Genomic DNA, 17,446 nt, shown 5'->3' on the forward strand with positions numbered 1-17,446 from the left:
CACCTCGTGATCTCAACGCACTTTTAAAGTGTGACCACTGCTGTAATGTAGGAAGCACAGTTGCAAATTCCCACACAGCAAACTCCCACAATCAGTAACATTTGAGGACTCTGGGTCTGTACTCGTTGGAGTTTAGAAGGATGAGGGGGGATCTTATTGAAACTTTCAAGATACTGCGAGGCCTGGATAGAGTGGACGTGGAGAGGATGTTTCCGCTGGTGGGAAAAACTAGAACTAGAGGGCACAACCTCAGGCTAAAGGGACGATCCTTTAAAACAGAGATGAGGAGGAACTTCTTCAGTGGTGAATCTATGGAACTCTTTGCCGCAGAAGGTTGTGGAGGCCAGGTCATTGAGTGTCTTTAAGACAGAGATAGATAGGTTCTTGATTAATAAGGGGTTCAGGGGTTATGGGGGAAAAGGCAGGAGAATGGGGATGAGAAAAATATCACCCATGATTGAATGGTGGAGCAGACTCGATGGGCCGAGTGGCCTAATTCTGCTCCTATGTCTTATGGTCTTATGGTAATGTGATAATGGTAAGAGTTTTAACAACACCAGGTTAAAGTCCAACAGGTTTATTTGGTAGCAAACACCATTAGCTTTCGGAGCGCTGCTCCTTCGTCAGATGGAGTGGATATCTGCTCTCAAACAGGGCACAGAGACACAGAAATCAAGTTACAGAATACTGATTAGAATGCGAATCCCTACAGCCAGCCAGATCTTAAAGATACAGACAATGTGGGTGGAGGGAGCATCAAGCACAGGTTAAAGAGATGTGTATTGTCTCCAGACAGGACAGCCTGCAAGTCCAGGAGGCAAGCTGTGGGGATTACTGATAATGTGACATAAATCCAACATCCCGGTTTAGGCCGTCCTCATGTGTGCGGAACTTGGCTATCAGTTTCTGCTCAGCGACTCTGCGCTGTCATGTGTCGTGAAGGCCGCCTTGGAGAACGCTTACCTGAAGATCCGAGGCTGAATGCCTGTGACTGCTGAAGTGCTCCCCCACAGGAAGAGAACAGTCTTGCCTGGTGATTGTCGAGCAGTGTTCATTCATCCATTGTCGTAGCGTCTGCATGCATTGACCAGAATGGTTGACGAGGGAAGGGCCGTGGATGTCGTCTATATGGACTTTAGTAAAGCGTTTGACAAAGTCCCTCATGGTAGGCTGGTGAAAAAGGTTGGATCTCATGGGATAAAGGGGGAGGTGGCTAGATGGGTGGAGAACTGGCTTGGTCACAGAAGACAGAGGGTGGTAGTGGAAGGGTCTTTTTCCGGCTGGAGGCCTGTGACTAGTGGTGTTCCGCAGGGCTCTGTATTGGGACCTCTGCTGTTTGTGATTTATATAAATGATCTGGAAGAAGGTGTAACTGGGGTGATCAGTAAGTTTGCAGACGACACAAAATTGGCAGGACTTGCAGATAGTGAGGAGCATTGTCAGAAGCTACAGAAGGATATAGATAGGCTGGAAATTTGGGCAAAGAAATGGCAGATGGAGTTCAATCCTGATAAATGCGAAGTGATGCATTTTGGTAGAAATAATGTAGGGAGGAGCTATACGATAAATGGCAGAACCATAAAGGGTGTAGATACACAGAGGGACCTGGGTGTGCAAGTCCACAGATCCTTGAAGGTGACGTCACAGGTGGAGAAGGTGGTGAAGAAGGCATATGGCATGCTTGCCTTTATAGGATGGGGCATAGAGTATAAAAGTTGGGGTCTGATGTTGCAGATGTATAGAACGTTGGTTCGGCCGCATTTGGAATACTGCGTCCAGTTCTGGTCGCCACACTACCAGAAGGACGTGGAGGCTTTGGAGAGAGTGCAGAGGAGGTTTACAGGATGTTACCTGGTATGGAGGGTCTTAGCTATGAGGAGAGATTGGGTAAACTGGGGTTGTTCTCCCTGGAAAGACGGAGGATGAGGGGAGACTTAATAGAGGTGTATAAAATTATGAAAGGCATAGATAGGGTGAACGGTGGGAAGCTTTTCCCCAGGTCGGTGGTGACGTTCACGAGGGGTCATAGGTTCAAGGTGAGGGGGGGAGGTTTAACACGGATATCAGGACGTATTTTACACCGAGGATGGTGGGGGCCTGGAATGCGCTGCCAGGCAAGGTGGTGGAGGCGGACACACTGGGAACGTTTAAGACTTATCTAGATAGCCACATGAACGGAGTGGGAATGGAGGGATACAAAAGAATGGTCTAGTTTGGACCAGGGAGCGGCGCGGGCTTGGAGGGCCGAAGGGCCTGTTCCTGTGCTGTACTGTTCTTTGTTCTTTGTTATTGGGGAAACCATGCAGACGCTACAGCTTGCCTCCTGGACTTGCAGGCTGTCCTCTCTGGAGACAATACACATCTCTTTAACCTGTGCTTAATGCTCCCTCCACCCACATTGTCTGTATCTTTAAGACCTGGCTGGCTGTAGATATTCGCATTCTAATCAGTATTCTGTAACTTGATTTCTGTGTCTCTGTGCCCTGTTTGAGAGCACATTTCCACTCCATCTGATGAAGGAGCAGCGCTCCGAAAGCTAATGGCATTTGCTACCAAATAAACCTGTTGGACTTTAACCTGGTGTTGTTAAAACTGTGTTCACCACAGTCCAACGCCGGCATCTCCACATCATGTGATAATGGCCAGATAATCTGTTTTGTGATGTTAATTGTGGGAGAAATATCAGTCAGGATACTGGGGAGAACACCTCGGCAGTTTTTTATGCCCTTCTACCTGAGCTGCATTATATAAATGACCATGCTATTGGAAAGCTTGTATTGCTGTGATTTCCCGGGTATACCACGGTGAGTTTAATACTTAGGATAGGATCTGATGAACACAGTCAGTTCATTGTTCTGATAGTTGAAGATAAAGATAAATACTTCAATTTATCATCACATTGGATCACATTCCCTCTTTAACATGGCCCTCAGGAAGAAAGTTTCTCCTCGAGGTAACTAGGAGCTGTAAGTGAGGCAATGGATAAACACTCAATAGATCAATGTCAGAAGGACTGATTATTCCCAATAATCATGATCTGTTATGGCTATGGCTGGACCTGGCTATTTCCTAAGGATTCCCTGCTAGATTCCCAGGAATTCCCCATAACAGATTCCCATGCATTATTTGACAATTGCGTTCAGAATCCCTACAGTGCAGAAGGAGGCCATTCGGCCCAATGGGTCTGCACTGATCACAATCCCACACCTATCCCCGTAACCCCACATATTTACCCCGCTAATCCCTCTAACCGACGCATCCCGGGACACTAAGGGTTAATTTAGCATGGCCAATCCACCTAACCCGCACATCTTTTGGACTCTGGGAGGAAACCGGAGCACCCGGAGGAAACCCACGCAGACACGAGGAGAATGTGCAAACTCCATACAGACAGTGACCCAAGCCGGGAATCGAACTCAGGTCCCTGGCGCTGTGAGGCAGCAGTGCTAACCACTGTGTCCCTGTGCCATATAGTTTAGCTTAGCTTCATAAATATGCAAACATGCCAATTTTAGAATAAATTCAAGGGGAATTTGCTGGTGTTGCATCATCGCATACCGATGTGTCGTCAAAATTGTCATCTTCAGCTGCTTCATCAATGACTTTCTCTCCATCGTCATGCCTGAAGTAGGGATATTCCCGTAGGATTGCACAATGTTCCGTCGCAATCGCCATTCCGTGCTGCATGCAGCAACACTCTCCACTTGCCTGGACGAGTACTCTCCACCAAGACTCCAGAGGCTCAACAAAAGCAGCCCGCTTCATCGCCCCCCCCCGCCACCCCGCCCCCCCCCCCCCCGACCGCCTTCAACCCATCAACACCTTAAATATTCCATCTACAAGATGCACTACAGCAACTCACCAAGGCTCCTTCAACGCTATCTCCAAACCAGTCACCATCCCGACGTGGAAATATATCACCGTTCCTTCACTGTCGCTGGGTCAAAATCCTGGAACTCCCTCCCGAACAGCACTGTGGATGTACCTACACCACATGGACTGACTGACGTCCAATAACAATCCTGGAACTCCCTCCCTAACAGCACTGTGGGTGTACCTACACCACATGGACTGACTGATGTCCAATAACAATCCTGGAACTCCCTCCCTAACAGCGCTGTGGATGTACCTACACCACACGGACTGACTGATGTCCAATAACAATCCTGGAACTCCCCTCCCTAACAGCGCTGTGGATGTACCTACACCACACGGACTGACTGATGTCCAATAACAATCCTGGAACTCCCTCCCTAACAGCACTGTGGGTGCACCTACACCACATGGACTGACTGGTGTCCAATAACAATCCTGGAACTCCCTCCTGAACAGCACTGTGGATGTACCTACACCACATGGACTAACTGATATCCAATAACAATCCTGGAACTCCCTCCCTAACAGCACTGTGGGTGCACCTCCACCACATGGACTGACTGATGTCCAATCACAATCCAGGAACTCCCTCCCTAACAGCACTGTGGGTGTACCTACACCACACAGACTGACTGATGTCCAATAACAATCCTGGAACTCCCTCCCTAACAGCACTGTGGGTGTACATACACCACACGGACTGACTGATGTCCAATAACAATCCTGGAACTCCCTCCCTAACAGCACTGTGGGTGTACCTACACCACATGGACTGACTGATGTCCAATAACAATCCTGGAACTCCCTCCCTAACAGCACTGTGGGTGTACCTACACCACATGGACTGACTGATGTCCAATAACAATCCTGGAACTCCCTCCCTAACAGCACTGTGGGTGTACCTACACCACAATGGACTGACTGATGTCCAATAACAATCCTGGAACTCCCTCCCTAACAGCACTGTGGGTGTACCTACACCACATGGACTGACTGATGTCCAATAACAATCCTGGAACTCCCTCCCGAACAGCACTGTGGGTGCACCTACACCACATGGACTGACTGACGTCCAATAACAATCCTGGAACTCCCTCCCTAACAGCACTGTGGGTGTACCTACTCCACATGGACTGACTGATGTCCAATAACAATCCTGGAACTCCCTCCCTAACAGCACTGTGGGTGTACCTACTCCACATGGACTGACTGATGTCCAATAACAATCCTGGAACTCCCTCCCTAACAGCACTGTGGGTGTACCTACACCACATGGACTGACTGATGTCCAATAACAATCCTGGAACTCCCTCCCTAACAGCACTGTGGGTGTACCTACACCACATGGACTGACTGATGTCCAATAACAATCCTGGAACTCCCTCCCTAACAGCACTGTGGGTGTACCTACACCACATGGTCTGACTGATGTCCAATAACAATCCTGGAACTCCCTCCCTAACACCACTGTGGGTGTACCTACACCACACGGACTGACTGATGTCCAATAACAATCCTGGAACTCCCTCCCTAACAGCACTGTGGGTGTACCTACACCACACGGACTGACTGATGTCCAATAACAATCCTGGAACTCCCTCCCTAACAGCACTGTGGGTGTACCTACACCACACGGACTGACTGATGTCCAATAACAATCCTGGAACTCCCTCCCTAACAGCACTGTGGGTGTACCTACACCACACGGACTGACTGATGTCCAATAACAATCCTGGAACTCCCTCCCTAACAGCACTGTGGGTGTACCTACACCACACGGACTGACTGATGTCCAATAACAATCCTGGAACTCCCTCCCTAACAGCACTGTGGGTGTACCTACACCACACGGACTGACTGATGTCCAATAACAATCCTGGAACTCCCTCCCTAACAGCACTGTGGGTGTACCTACACCACACGGACTGACTGATGTCCAATAACAATCCTGGAACTCCCTCCCTAACAGCACTGTGGGTGTACCTACACCACAGGGACTGACTGATGTCCAATAACAATCCTGGAACTCCCTTCCTAACAGCACTGTGGGTGTACCTACACCACACAGACTGACTGATGTCCAATAACAATCCTGGAACTCCCCTCCCTAACAGCACTGTGGGTGTACCTACACCACAGGGACTGACTGATGTCCAATAACAATCCTGGAACTCCCTTCCTAACAGCACTGTGGGTGTACCTACACCACACAGACTGACTGATGTCCAATAACAATCCTGGAACTCCCCTCCCTAACAGCACTGTGGGTGTACCTACACCACATGGACTGACTGATGTCCAATAACAATCCTGGAACTCCCTCCCTAACAGCACTGTGGGTGCACCTACACCACATGGACTCACTGACGTCCAATAACAATCCTGGAACTCCCTCCCTAACAGCACTGTAGGTGTACCTACACCACATGGACTGACTGATGTCCAATAACAATCCTGGCGTTTCCCCCTACAGCACTGTGGGTGTACCTACACCACAGGGACGGCAGCGGTTCAGGAAGGTGGCACCACCCTCTTGGCAACAAATGCTGGCCTATAATCATCCCCTGAAACAATTGGAAACAATTATTCAGCGCATGTATTCATTTCCCCGTTCTGTTCAACCCGGGGAAGCTTTGCAGCCGGTCAGACCGATCGCTGGAACTCAATATCATTGCGAGTCTACTTTTAATGGCTTTCAATTGATAGCAACATCGCTCTGCCTCCCCTGCCTGCCATGATTGCCAGGGACATCGGCTGAGAGACCTGAAGCTTGAGTATTAGGCTTGAGTGTGCCAGTAATCTCGAGTGATGGGAATTGTGACTGTCATCTAATCCGGCGGACAACCTAATCCCCTTCACTAATGCTCTTTCAGCAAATAGCTGGGAAGGGAATGTCGGAACGCCATTTCAAGACTGCTTCTTGCCTCCTGGTTTTGGGAAGCTTCAATTTGAGCCTGATATAGGATGGTAAATTTAGCCGAGACGCGGAAAGGTAAGCAGATTTGTACCATTTGCGCGCAGGGTGCACTGTATTCTGTTGGCGGGGGGCACTGCAGGAAACTCCAGTGAGCCCCAATTCCGATTGTAGACTCTGCTCAGTTCCCCCAATCAACACGAACCAAAAACTCCCAAATTGGGCAAAGAGGGCGGAGAAATGCACTTTTCTGTTTGCACGATGGTCTGCGTCACTGAGAGTCAGTATAGCTTAGCCTGATGTATATTGTCCTTGTTCGCTTGCAGCTTTTTGCCACGAGCAAAGCCCCAAATTCGGAAGGTGAGCAGGGAGGCGCTGAGAAACGCGAACACATGTCGGCGTCAACTGCCCCCCCCACGTATGAGGAGGCGACTGTGGGCACCAAGAATAACAGTCCGTCACCATCGGCACCTATGCACCCGAGCTGGGCATACGTGGATCCAAGTAAGTCAAACGTTTCGACAAAACCATGTGAGAGATCGGAGTTGCGCTTGTACTGGTAGCTAATGCTCACGTTCTGGTTCCTTTTCCCTCTCATACATTGGGTCTCCAACTGGCAAGCGCCATAACCTGCTTACAGAAGGCCTACTCACAGGCCTTAAAAACTACCACTTTGCCCAAAGTTTTGGTCATCTGACTGAATATCTCCTTATGAGATGTTCCTTCGTGTTTCGTTTCATAATCCACCAGTAAAGATGCAAGATATTATTAGGGGGTGCAGGGAGCGGGAGAGGGAGGCGGGGGGGGGGGGAGAGGAAGGGAGGTCATGTGATTAAACCTCCAAGCCTAGTCCTGGAGGTTTAATCACATGACCTTCCATCCTCATATTGGAATCCTACAGTGCAGAAGGAGGCCATTCAGCCCATCGAGTCTGCACTGACAACAATCCCACCCAGGACCTATCCCCGTAACCCCACATATTTACCCTGCTGGTTCCCCTGACACTAAGGGGCAATTTAACATGGCCAATCCCCCTAACCTACACATCTTTGGACACTAAGGGATAATTTAGCATGGCCAATCCACCTAACCTGCACATCTTTGGACACTAAGGGGCAATTTAGCATGGCCAATCCACCTAACCTAGACATCTTTGGACACTAAGGGGCAATTTAGCATGGCCAATCCACCTAACCTGCACATCTTTGGACACTATGGGGCAGTTTAGCATGGCCAATCCATCTAACCTGCACATCTTTGGACACAAAGGGGCAATTTAGCATGACCATCCACCTAACCTGCATGCCTTTGGACACTAAGGGGCAATTTAGCATGGCCAATCCTCCTAACCTACACATCTTTGGACACGAAGGTGCAATTTAGCATGGCCAATCCACCTAACCTACACATCTTTGGACACAAAGGGGCAATTTAGCATGGCCAATCCACCTAACCTACACATCTTTGGACACAAAGGGGCAATTTAGCATGGCCAATCCACCTGACCTACACATCTTTGGACACTAAGGGACAATTTAGCATGGCCAATCCACCTAACCTGCACATCTTTGGACTGTGGGAGGAAACCGGAGCACCCGGAGGAAACCCACGCAGACACGGGGAGAACGTGCAGACTCCACACAGGCGGTGACCCAAGCCGGGAATCGACCCCGCTGTGAGGCAGCAGTGGTAACCTCTGTGCCACCGTGCCGCCCTACACCTCGATCCACCTACCGTTGATTAGCCAGCAGGCACGTCCTGCCTTTCCCTCACCAATGGGAAATTCTTGTCTCCCTGACCATGTCTGATATTTGTCTGAGCAAGAAACAAAAGTATGTTTTGTTCATTTTGCTCGCAGAAGGATCCTGGAGATTCATCTTTTAATTCCAGGAGAGTTGACAGCTCGACTGGTGATGCAATGAATTGAAAACACGAGGCATTATTTTCCCCTATATGACAGCAGACTGCACTTCCAAAGTAGTTAATAGGCTGCAATGTGCTTGAAGATAGGCAGTGAAGAGCGCTGTCTAAATGTAAGCTTGTTATTTTTGTATCAGCTCATAGCTCTCCCGTCCATTCACTAACGCAAAATGTCTTGCGAGATCGGTTGCCATGGCAATGACCTGGACTTGAGGGTCACCTGCAGTGCAATCTGTTGTGTTCATCGCTGGCAGGAAATGCACTACACAGAACCAAGAAATGGGGTTTAAGAGGCGTTAATAGCAAACGGTGACTGTGTGTATTCATAATCCTGTTCCATTACTTACTGAGCACGTGACCATGAGGTATAGGCGTCAGGCATGCAGGGAATAATGTCCCTCAGACTTACTGCCCACTGGCACAACCTTGGCAGAAACTCCACGACTAATTTTAACCCAGCTCCTTGTGGGCGGATGCTTTTCTTTCTCAATGGAGTGGTGGGCTGGAAAGCAGCCAATCCCGTCAGCTGCCTTGCGACCGGGTTAAATCAGGAATCCCACCCCCCACCCCCCATGGAAAAGTTTGGAGGGAGTCTGTCCCCCTCCCGTCCCCCCCACTGTAGCTTTTGACTTGATCTGTGCCCATGTATCTCCCAGTCTATCATTCTCGCACTGGCTCAGTGAGTGTGATCTGTAGTTTGAGCCTTTATCAAATATTTATTTGATAGGCATTAATATTAGAACGCTGCTCAAGTTCCAGCTTATTTCAGTGGCCGCACTCTCACCTTGGAGCTTGAAGCTGCTGGGTTGTGGATCCAGAGAAATTCCTCTCCCTCTATCTCTCTTGATCGATCCCTCTTTCTCTCTCTCCTTCACTCTTCCTTTCCCTTTCTCTCTCTCTCTCCCTCCTCACTTCTCTCTTTTCCTTTATCTCTCTCCTTCCCTCTTTCTTTCCCTTTCATGCTTTTTCTCTTTCCATGCTTCTTTCTTTCCCTTTTTCTTCCCCTTCTCTCTTTCTAGAACATAGAACATAGAACAGTACAGCACAGAACAGGCCCTTCGGCCCACGATGTTGTGCCGAGCTTTATCTGAAACCAAGATCAAGCTATCCCACTCCCTATCATCCTGGTGTGCTCCATGTGCCTATCCAATAACCGCTTAAATGTTCCTAAAGTGTCTGACTCCACTATCACTGCAGGCAGTCCATTCCACACCCCAACCACTCTCTGCGTAAAGAACCTACCTCTGATATCCTTCCTGTATCTCCCACCACGAACCCTATAGTTATGCCCCCTTGTAATAGCTCCATCCACCCAAGGAAATAGTCTTTGAACGTTCACTCTATCTATCCCCTTCATCATTTTATAAACCTCTATTAAGTCTCCCCTCAGCCTCCTCCGCTCCAGAGAGAACAGCCCTAGCTCCCTCAACCTTTCCTCATAAGACCTACCCTCCAAACCAGGCAGCATCCTGGTAAATCTCCTCTGCACTCTTTCCAGCGCTTCCACATCCTTCTTATAGTGAGGTGACCAGAACTACCCACAATATTCCAAATGTGGTCTCACCAAGGTCCTGTACAGTTGCAGCATAACCCCACGGCTCTTAAACTCCAACCCCCTGTTAATAAAAGCTAACACACTCTAGGCCTTCTTCACAGCTCTATCCACTTGAGTGGCAACCTTTAGAGATCTGTGGATATGAACCCCAAGATCTCTCTGTTCCTCCACAGTCTTCAGAACCCTACCTTTGACCCTGTAAGCCACATTTAAATTAGTCCTACCAAAATGAATCACCTCACATTTATCAGGGTTAAACTCCATTTGCCATTTTTCAGCCCAGCTTTGCATCCTATCTATGTCTCTTTGCAGCCTACAACAGCCCTCCACCTCATCCACTACTCCACCAATCTTGGTGTCATCAGCAAATTTACTGATCCACCCTTCAGCCCCCTCCTCTAAGTCATTAATAAAAATCACAAAGAGCAGAGGACCAAGCACTGATCCCTGCGGCACTCCGCTAGCAACCTGCCTCCAATCCGAAAATTTTCCATCGACCACCACCCTCTGTCTTCGATCAGACAGCCAGTTACCTATCCAATCGGCCAACTTTCCCTCTATCCCACACCTCCTCACTTTCATCATAAGCCGACCATGGGGGACCTTATCAAACGCCTTACTAAAATCCATGTATATGACATCAACTGCCCTACCTTCATCAACACACTTAGTTACCTCCTCAAAAAATTCAATCAAATTTGTGAGGCACGACTTGCCCTTCACGAATCCGTGCTGACTATCCCGGATTAATCCGCATCTTTCTAAATGGTCGTAAATCCCATCTCTAAGGACCTTTTCCATCAATTTACCAACCACCGAAGTAAGACTAACCGGTCTAGAATTACCAGGGTCATTTCTATTCCCTTTCTTAAACAGAGGAACAACATTCGCCATTCTCCAGTCCTCTGGCACCATCCCCGTGGACAGCGAGGACCCAAAGATCAAAGCCAAAGGCTCTGCAATCTCATCCCTTGCCTCCCAAAGAATCCTAGGATACATTTCATCAGGCCCAGGGGACTTATCGACCTTCAGTTTATTCAAAACTGCCAGGACATCCTCCCTCCGAACATCTATTTCCTCCAGCCTATTAGCCTGTAACACCTTCTCTTCCTCAAAAACATGGCCCCTCTCCTTGGTGAACACTGAAGAAAAGTATTCATTCATCACCTCGCCTATCTCTACTGACTCCATACACAAGTTCCCACTCCTGTCCTAGACCGGCCCTAACCTCACCCTGGTCATTCTTTTATTCCTCACATAAGATGTGCGGGTTAGGTTGATTGGCCAGGTTAAAAATTGCCCCTTAGAGTCCTGGGATGCATAGGTTAGAGGGATTAGCGGGTAAATATGTGGGGGTAGGGCCTGGGTGGGATTGTGGTCAGTGCAGACTCGATGGGCCGAATGGCCTCCTTCTGCACTGTAGGGTTTCTATGATTCTTCTATGATTCTATGAAGAGTAAAAAGCCTTGGGGTTTTCCTTGATCCGACCCGCGAAGGACTTCTCGTGTCCCCTCCTAGCTCTCCTAAGCCCCTTTTTCAGCTCATTCCTTGCTAACTTGTAACCCTCAATCGAGCCATCTGAACCTTGTTTCCTCATCCCTACATAAGCTTCCCTCTTCCTTTTCACAAGACATTCCACCTCTTTCGTGAACCATGGTTCCCTCACTCGGCCATTTCCTCCCTGCCTGACAGGGACATACCTATCAAGGACATCCAGTATTTGTTCCTTGAAAAAGTTCCACTTTTCATTAGTTCCTTTCTCTGACAGTTTCTGTTCCCAACTTATGCTTCCTAATTCCCGCCTGATCGCATCATAATTACCTCTCCCCCAATTGTAAACCTTGCCCTGCCGTACGGCCCTATCCCTCTCCATTGCAATTACAAAAGACACCGAATTGTGGTCACTATCTCCAAAGTGCTCTCCCACAACCCAATCTAACACTTGGCCCTCACTTCTCTTCCTCCTTCTCTCTTTCCCCCTCTCTTGCTCTCTCTTGCTCTTTCTCCCTTTCTCTTACTTCCTCTCCATCTCATCCCTCTCTCTCTATGTAGAGAGAGAGGGTGAAATCTGTATATCTATAACTATCCCTTTCTCTCTCTCTGCCTCTTCCTTCTTCTGTCACTCTTTTTTACTGCGTTTTTTGCATTCTATCTTTCACCATTCAGAGTGCAGGGTGTCAGTTGGTAATGTTAGGGGTGGCACAGTGGTTAGCACTGCTGCCTCACAGCGCCAGGGACCCGGGTTCGATTCCCAGCTTGGGTCACTGTCTGTGTGGAGTCTGCACATTCTCCCCGTGTCTGCGTGGGTTTCCTCCGGGTGCTCCGGTTTCCTCCCACAGTCTGAAAGACGTGCGGGTTAGGTGCTAAATTCTCCCTCAGTGTACCCGAATGGGGACCAGAGTGTGGTGACTAGGGGATTTTCACAGTAACTTCTTTGCAGTGTTAATGTAAGCTGACTTGTGACACGAAAAAAATAAACTTTAAACTTAAAACTTATGGCAAATGAAGGGTCATTTTAGAAGTCCCAACTGAGGTGTGCAGTGACACAGAGCTACTCAGAAATAAATTCCAAACAGGATGCCCCCACAGTTTGCCACACGGCAATGCTGAACCTGGTTTTGAAAGAAAAATGCAGCATGGTTGTCAGAGCAATGGGGGAGCTGTGCGGTGGGTATTCACTGTGATTGCTGCAGTAACTGTGTTTCACCACAGGGTGGCTCTACAACCAGCTTTTCCATGTTCAAGTCCCTGATGTGGAGTTGCCGGCGTTGGACTGGGGTAAACACAGTAAGAAGTCTCACAACACCAGGTTAAAGTCCAACAGGTTTATTTAGTAGCAAATACCACCAGCTTTCGGAGCGCTGCCCCTTCGTCAGGCCTCTTCGATTAGCAATCCCCACGACTTGCCTGGGCTTGCAAAATCTCACTAACTGTCCTGTCTGGAGACAATACACATCTCTTTAACCTGTGCTCAACTCTCTCTCCACTCACATTGTCTGTACCTTTAAGACTTGATTACCTGTAAAGATTCGCATTCCAACCATTATTCTGTAAATTGAGTTTGTGTCTTCGTATGCCCTGTTTGTGAACACAGCTCCCACTCACCTGACGAAGGGGCAGCGCTCCGAAAGCTAGTGGCTTTTGCTACCAAATAAACCTGTTGGACTTTAACCTGGTGTTGTGAGACTTCTTACTGTGCTTACCCCAGTCCAACGCCAGCATCTCCACATCAAGTCCCTGAAGCCAGTGCACCCAACCTTTTCCCACTCTGGCACCACTCTGGGCTTAAACATTGGATGTGGGCATCATTTATTACCTATGGGGTGGCACAGTGGTTAGCACTGCTGTCTCACAGCGCCAGGGACCCGGGTTCGATTCCCGGCTTGGGTCACTGTCTGTGTGGAGTCTGCACGTTCTCCCCGTGTCTGCGTGGGTTCCCTCCGGGTGCTCCGGTTTCCTCCCACAGTCCAAAGATGTGCGGGTTAGGTTGATTGGCCGTGGTAAATTGCCCCTTAGTGTCAGGGGGATTAGCAGGGTAAATATGTGGGGTTATGGGGATAGGGCATGGATGGGATTGTGGTCGGTGCAGACTCGATGGGCCGAATGGCCTCCTTCTGCACTGTATGATTCTACGATCAGATCAGTCATGATCTCAGTGAATGGCGGAGCAGACTCAACAGGCCGAATGGCTTACTTCTACTCCTACGCCTAATGGCTGCCTTTTCTACTTTTTGTTTGTAACTTTCGAGGGTTCCTCCATGTTGAAGCACTCTCTCTCTTACTTCCCCTCTACCGCAGACTGCTGCTCCTCTCAAACAAAGAACAAAGAACAATACAGCACAGGAACAGGCCCTTCGGCCCTCCAAGCCCGTGCCGCTCCCTGGTCCAAACTAGACCATTCTTTTGTATCCCTCCATTCCCACTCCGTTCGTGTGGCAGCCAATTTGCGCACAGCAAGATCCCACTCCGGAGGTCACAGGGTCAAGTCTCACTCCTGAGACACAGATGTGAAACTCAGAAGAGCGATACTCCAGTGCAGTGCTGAGGGAGTGCAGCACTGTCAAGTCATGATGACTTCTTTGGGTCCCACAAACGGCAATCAATTTGTTTCTCAATTGAGGTTGGTTGAATGTTGGCCAGGACCCAACTCCCCTGTTCGTCTTCAAAGTAATACCACAGGATCTTTTACCCAAGAAGGCAGACCAGGCCTCAGTTTAATGGCTCTTCCAAAGGAGCCATCACCTCTTGACAGTGCTGCACCCCCTCAGTACTGCGCTGGAGTATCACCCTTGAGTTTTACATTTGTGTCTCAGGAGTGAGACGTGAGCCCGTGGCCTCCGGAGTGAGTGAGCTACGGCTGGGACCTATGTTGTGAGGCTTGTTCAGGAAAGGTCTTTGTCTTGGTGATGGACTGATGATTTGATTTGATTTATTATTGTCACATGTATTGGGATACAGAGAAAAGTATTGTTTCTCGAGCGCTATACAGACAAAGCATACCATTCATAGAGAAGGAAAGGAGAGAGTGCAGAATGTAGTGTTACAGTCATAGCTAGGGTGTAGAGAAAGATCAGCTTAATATTTGATTTGATTTATTATTGTCACGTATTGGGATACAGTGAAAAGTATTGTTTCTCGAGCGCTATACAGACAAAGCATACCATTCAAAAGTCTGACAGCAGCAGGGAAGAAGCTGTTTTTGAGTCGGTTGGTACCTGATCTCAGACTTTTGTATCTTTTTCCCGACGGAAGAAGGTGGAAGAGAGAATGTCCGGGGAGCATGGAGTCCTTGATTATGCTGACTGCTTTGTTGAGGCAGCAGGAAGTGTAGACAGAGTCAATGGATGGGAGGCTGGTCTGCGTGATGGATTGGGCTACATTCACAACCCTTTGTAGCTTCTTGTGGTCTTGGGCAGAGCAGGAGCCATACCAAGCTGTGATACAACCAGAAAGAATGCTTTCTATGGTGCATCTGTAAAGGTTGGTGAGAGTCGTAGCTGACATGCCAAATTCCCTTAGTCTTCTGAGAAAGTAGAGGCGTTGGTGGAGCTTTCTTAACTATAGTGTCAGCATGGGGGGGACCAGGACAGGTTGTTGGTGATCTGGACACCTAAAAACCTGAAGCTCTCGACCTTTTCTCCTTCTGATGCGTGTTTTCCATCTTTTCCTTTGCTCAGGTCGCAGCCCGAGTTATGGAAGTGGAGCTTTCTCTGGCGAGAGCGAGCTCTTTTCCTCTTTCAGCTGGGATGACAAGAACGTCCGAAGGATCTTCATCAGAAAGGTGAGTGGAGTCTTCACTGTGGGAAGCGTCGCTGACGCAGCGAGTCCAACTGGCCTCTCTTTGCTGTCCTCCATCCCCCTTGCACATTTCCCTCCTCTTTAATCCCTCGGATGGGTGGGAGGAGGCTCAAGGGTTGCAGGACACAGTGAGGCTCAGTGGTCAGTTTCTGTGCTGTCATTTCTATCTCGTGTTATTTCCCCTTCGTTTGGTCTTTGCGGATTTCCCAGGCAAAGCAAACTGCAAAGCGGGCGAATCCCTGACAACTCTGCCTTTCACGGAGGCTGTTAACCCATTTGCAACAAACTGGTTGGCAGCGATACCTCATGTCTAGAAACAAGGGGAACTGGACGCACCAGGTGGCACCATGGTTAGCGCTGCTGCCTCACAGGGACCCAGGTTCAATTCCGGCCTTCGATCACTGTCTGTGCAGAGTTTGCACATTCTCCCCGTGTCTGCGTGGGTTTCCTCCGGGTGCTCCGGTTTCCTCCCACAGTCCAAAGATGTGCAGGTTAGGTGGATTGGCCATGCTAAATTGTCCCTTAGTCTCCAAAGATGGGTAGGTTAGGGGGATTGGCCATGCTAAATTGTCCCTTAGTGTTCAAAGATGTGCAGGTTAGATGGATTGGCCATGTTAAATTGCTCCCTCGTGTCCAAGAATGTGTAGGTTAGGTGGATTGGCCACGCTAAATTGCCCCTTAGTGTCCAAAGATGTGCAGGTTAGGTGGATTGGCCATGCTAAATTGCCCCTTAGTGTCCAAAAATGGGTAGGTTAGGGAGATTGGCCATGCTACATGTGTGGGGTTACAGGGATAGGGCAGGGGAGGGCCTGGGTAAGATACTCTCACAGAGAGTTGGTGCAGACTTGATGGGCCAAATGGTCTCTTCTGCACTGTAGGGATTTGATGAAATCGATTACATGGCTTTAAAGATTGCGGTACTTTTGAGTGCGAGCAGGTTACGCAGGAGGGTACAACACAGCTGAATCTCCTCAGTCTTTTGCCCCTGTCATTCTGCCCAAACACAGCTCTGACCTTCCCCGAGTTACAGAGCCTCGTGAGCGGGTTTCTTACAGTTGCTCTTGCTCAGACGCTCTCCACAAATTGCGACCAGATTTTTGGGCCCAGCAGGAAAGCACATCTCTGGACACTAAGGGGCAATTTAGCATGGCCAATCCACCTAACCTGCACATCTTTGGACACTAAGCGGCAATTTAGCATGGCCAATCCACCTAACCTGCACATCTTTGGACACTAAGGGGCAATTTAGCATGGCCAATCCACCTAACCTGCACATCTTTGGACACTAAGGGGCAATTTAGCATGGCCAACCCACCTAACCTGCACATCTTTGGACACTAAGGGGCAATTTAGCATGGCCAACCCACCTAACCTGCACATCTTTGGACACTAAGGGGCAATGTAGCATGGCCAATCCACCTAACCCGCACATCTTTGGACACTAAGGGGCAATTTAGCATGGCCAATCCACCTAACCAGCACACCTTTGGACACTAAGGGACAATTTAGCATGGCCAATCCACCTAACCTGCACATCTTTGGACACTAAGGGGCAATTTAGCATGGCCAATCCACCTAACCTGCACATCTTTGGACACTAAGGGGCATTAAACATTCTTTTAATTTTTTAAAGCAAGCCGTCTCCTCGTCAAGTTATTTTCCTTTTGGTTTCTTTGGAATGCAATTTTACGGTATCCATTGCATCAAAATTGGAAAAGTTTTCTTAAACATGCCTGGTGTGCTTGAAGGATGGGTTAAGTCAGGGCTCCCTAAACTGGGGGTTGTGACCCCCCACTACCCCCCCCCCCCGCCCCCCCCACACCCCAAACCTGTGGGATCGCAAGTAAAGATTGTGGGTGGCTCGCTCAGACAGCAATGGAAGC

At 48.9% G+C, this 17,446-nt stretch overlaps 1 protein-coding gene across 1 annotated transcript in view; it reads left to right on the plus strand.

Annotated features, from left to right (window-relative positions):
• Positions 1 to 7,089: 7,089 nt before the first annotated feature.
• Positions 7,090 to 17,446, plus strand: part of LOC144481838 (protein lifeguard 2-like) — a 37,213-nt gene continuing 26,856 nt past the window's right edge. The window contains exons 1-2 of the mRNA XM_078200991.1: positions 7,090 to 7,294; positions 15,443 to 15,546. Coding sequence (XP_078057117.1) covers positions 7,090 to 7,294; positions 15,443 to 15,546 — 309 coding nt within the window. The remainder of the gene's footprint in view (positions 7,295 to 15,442; positions 15,547 to 17,446) is intronic.

Source organism: Mustelus asterias, chromosome X, assembly GCF_964213995.1.
Source record: "Mustelus asterias chromosome X, sMusAst1.hap1.1, whole genome shotgun sequence".
Lineage (NCBI taxonomy): Eukaryota > Metazoa > Chordata > Chondrichthyes > Carcharhiniformes > Triakidae > Mustelus > Mustelus asterias.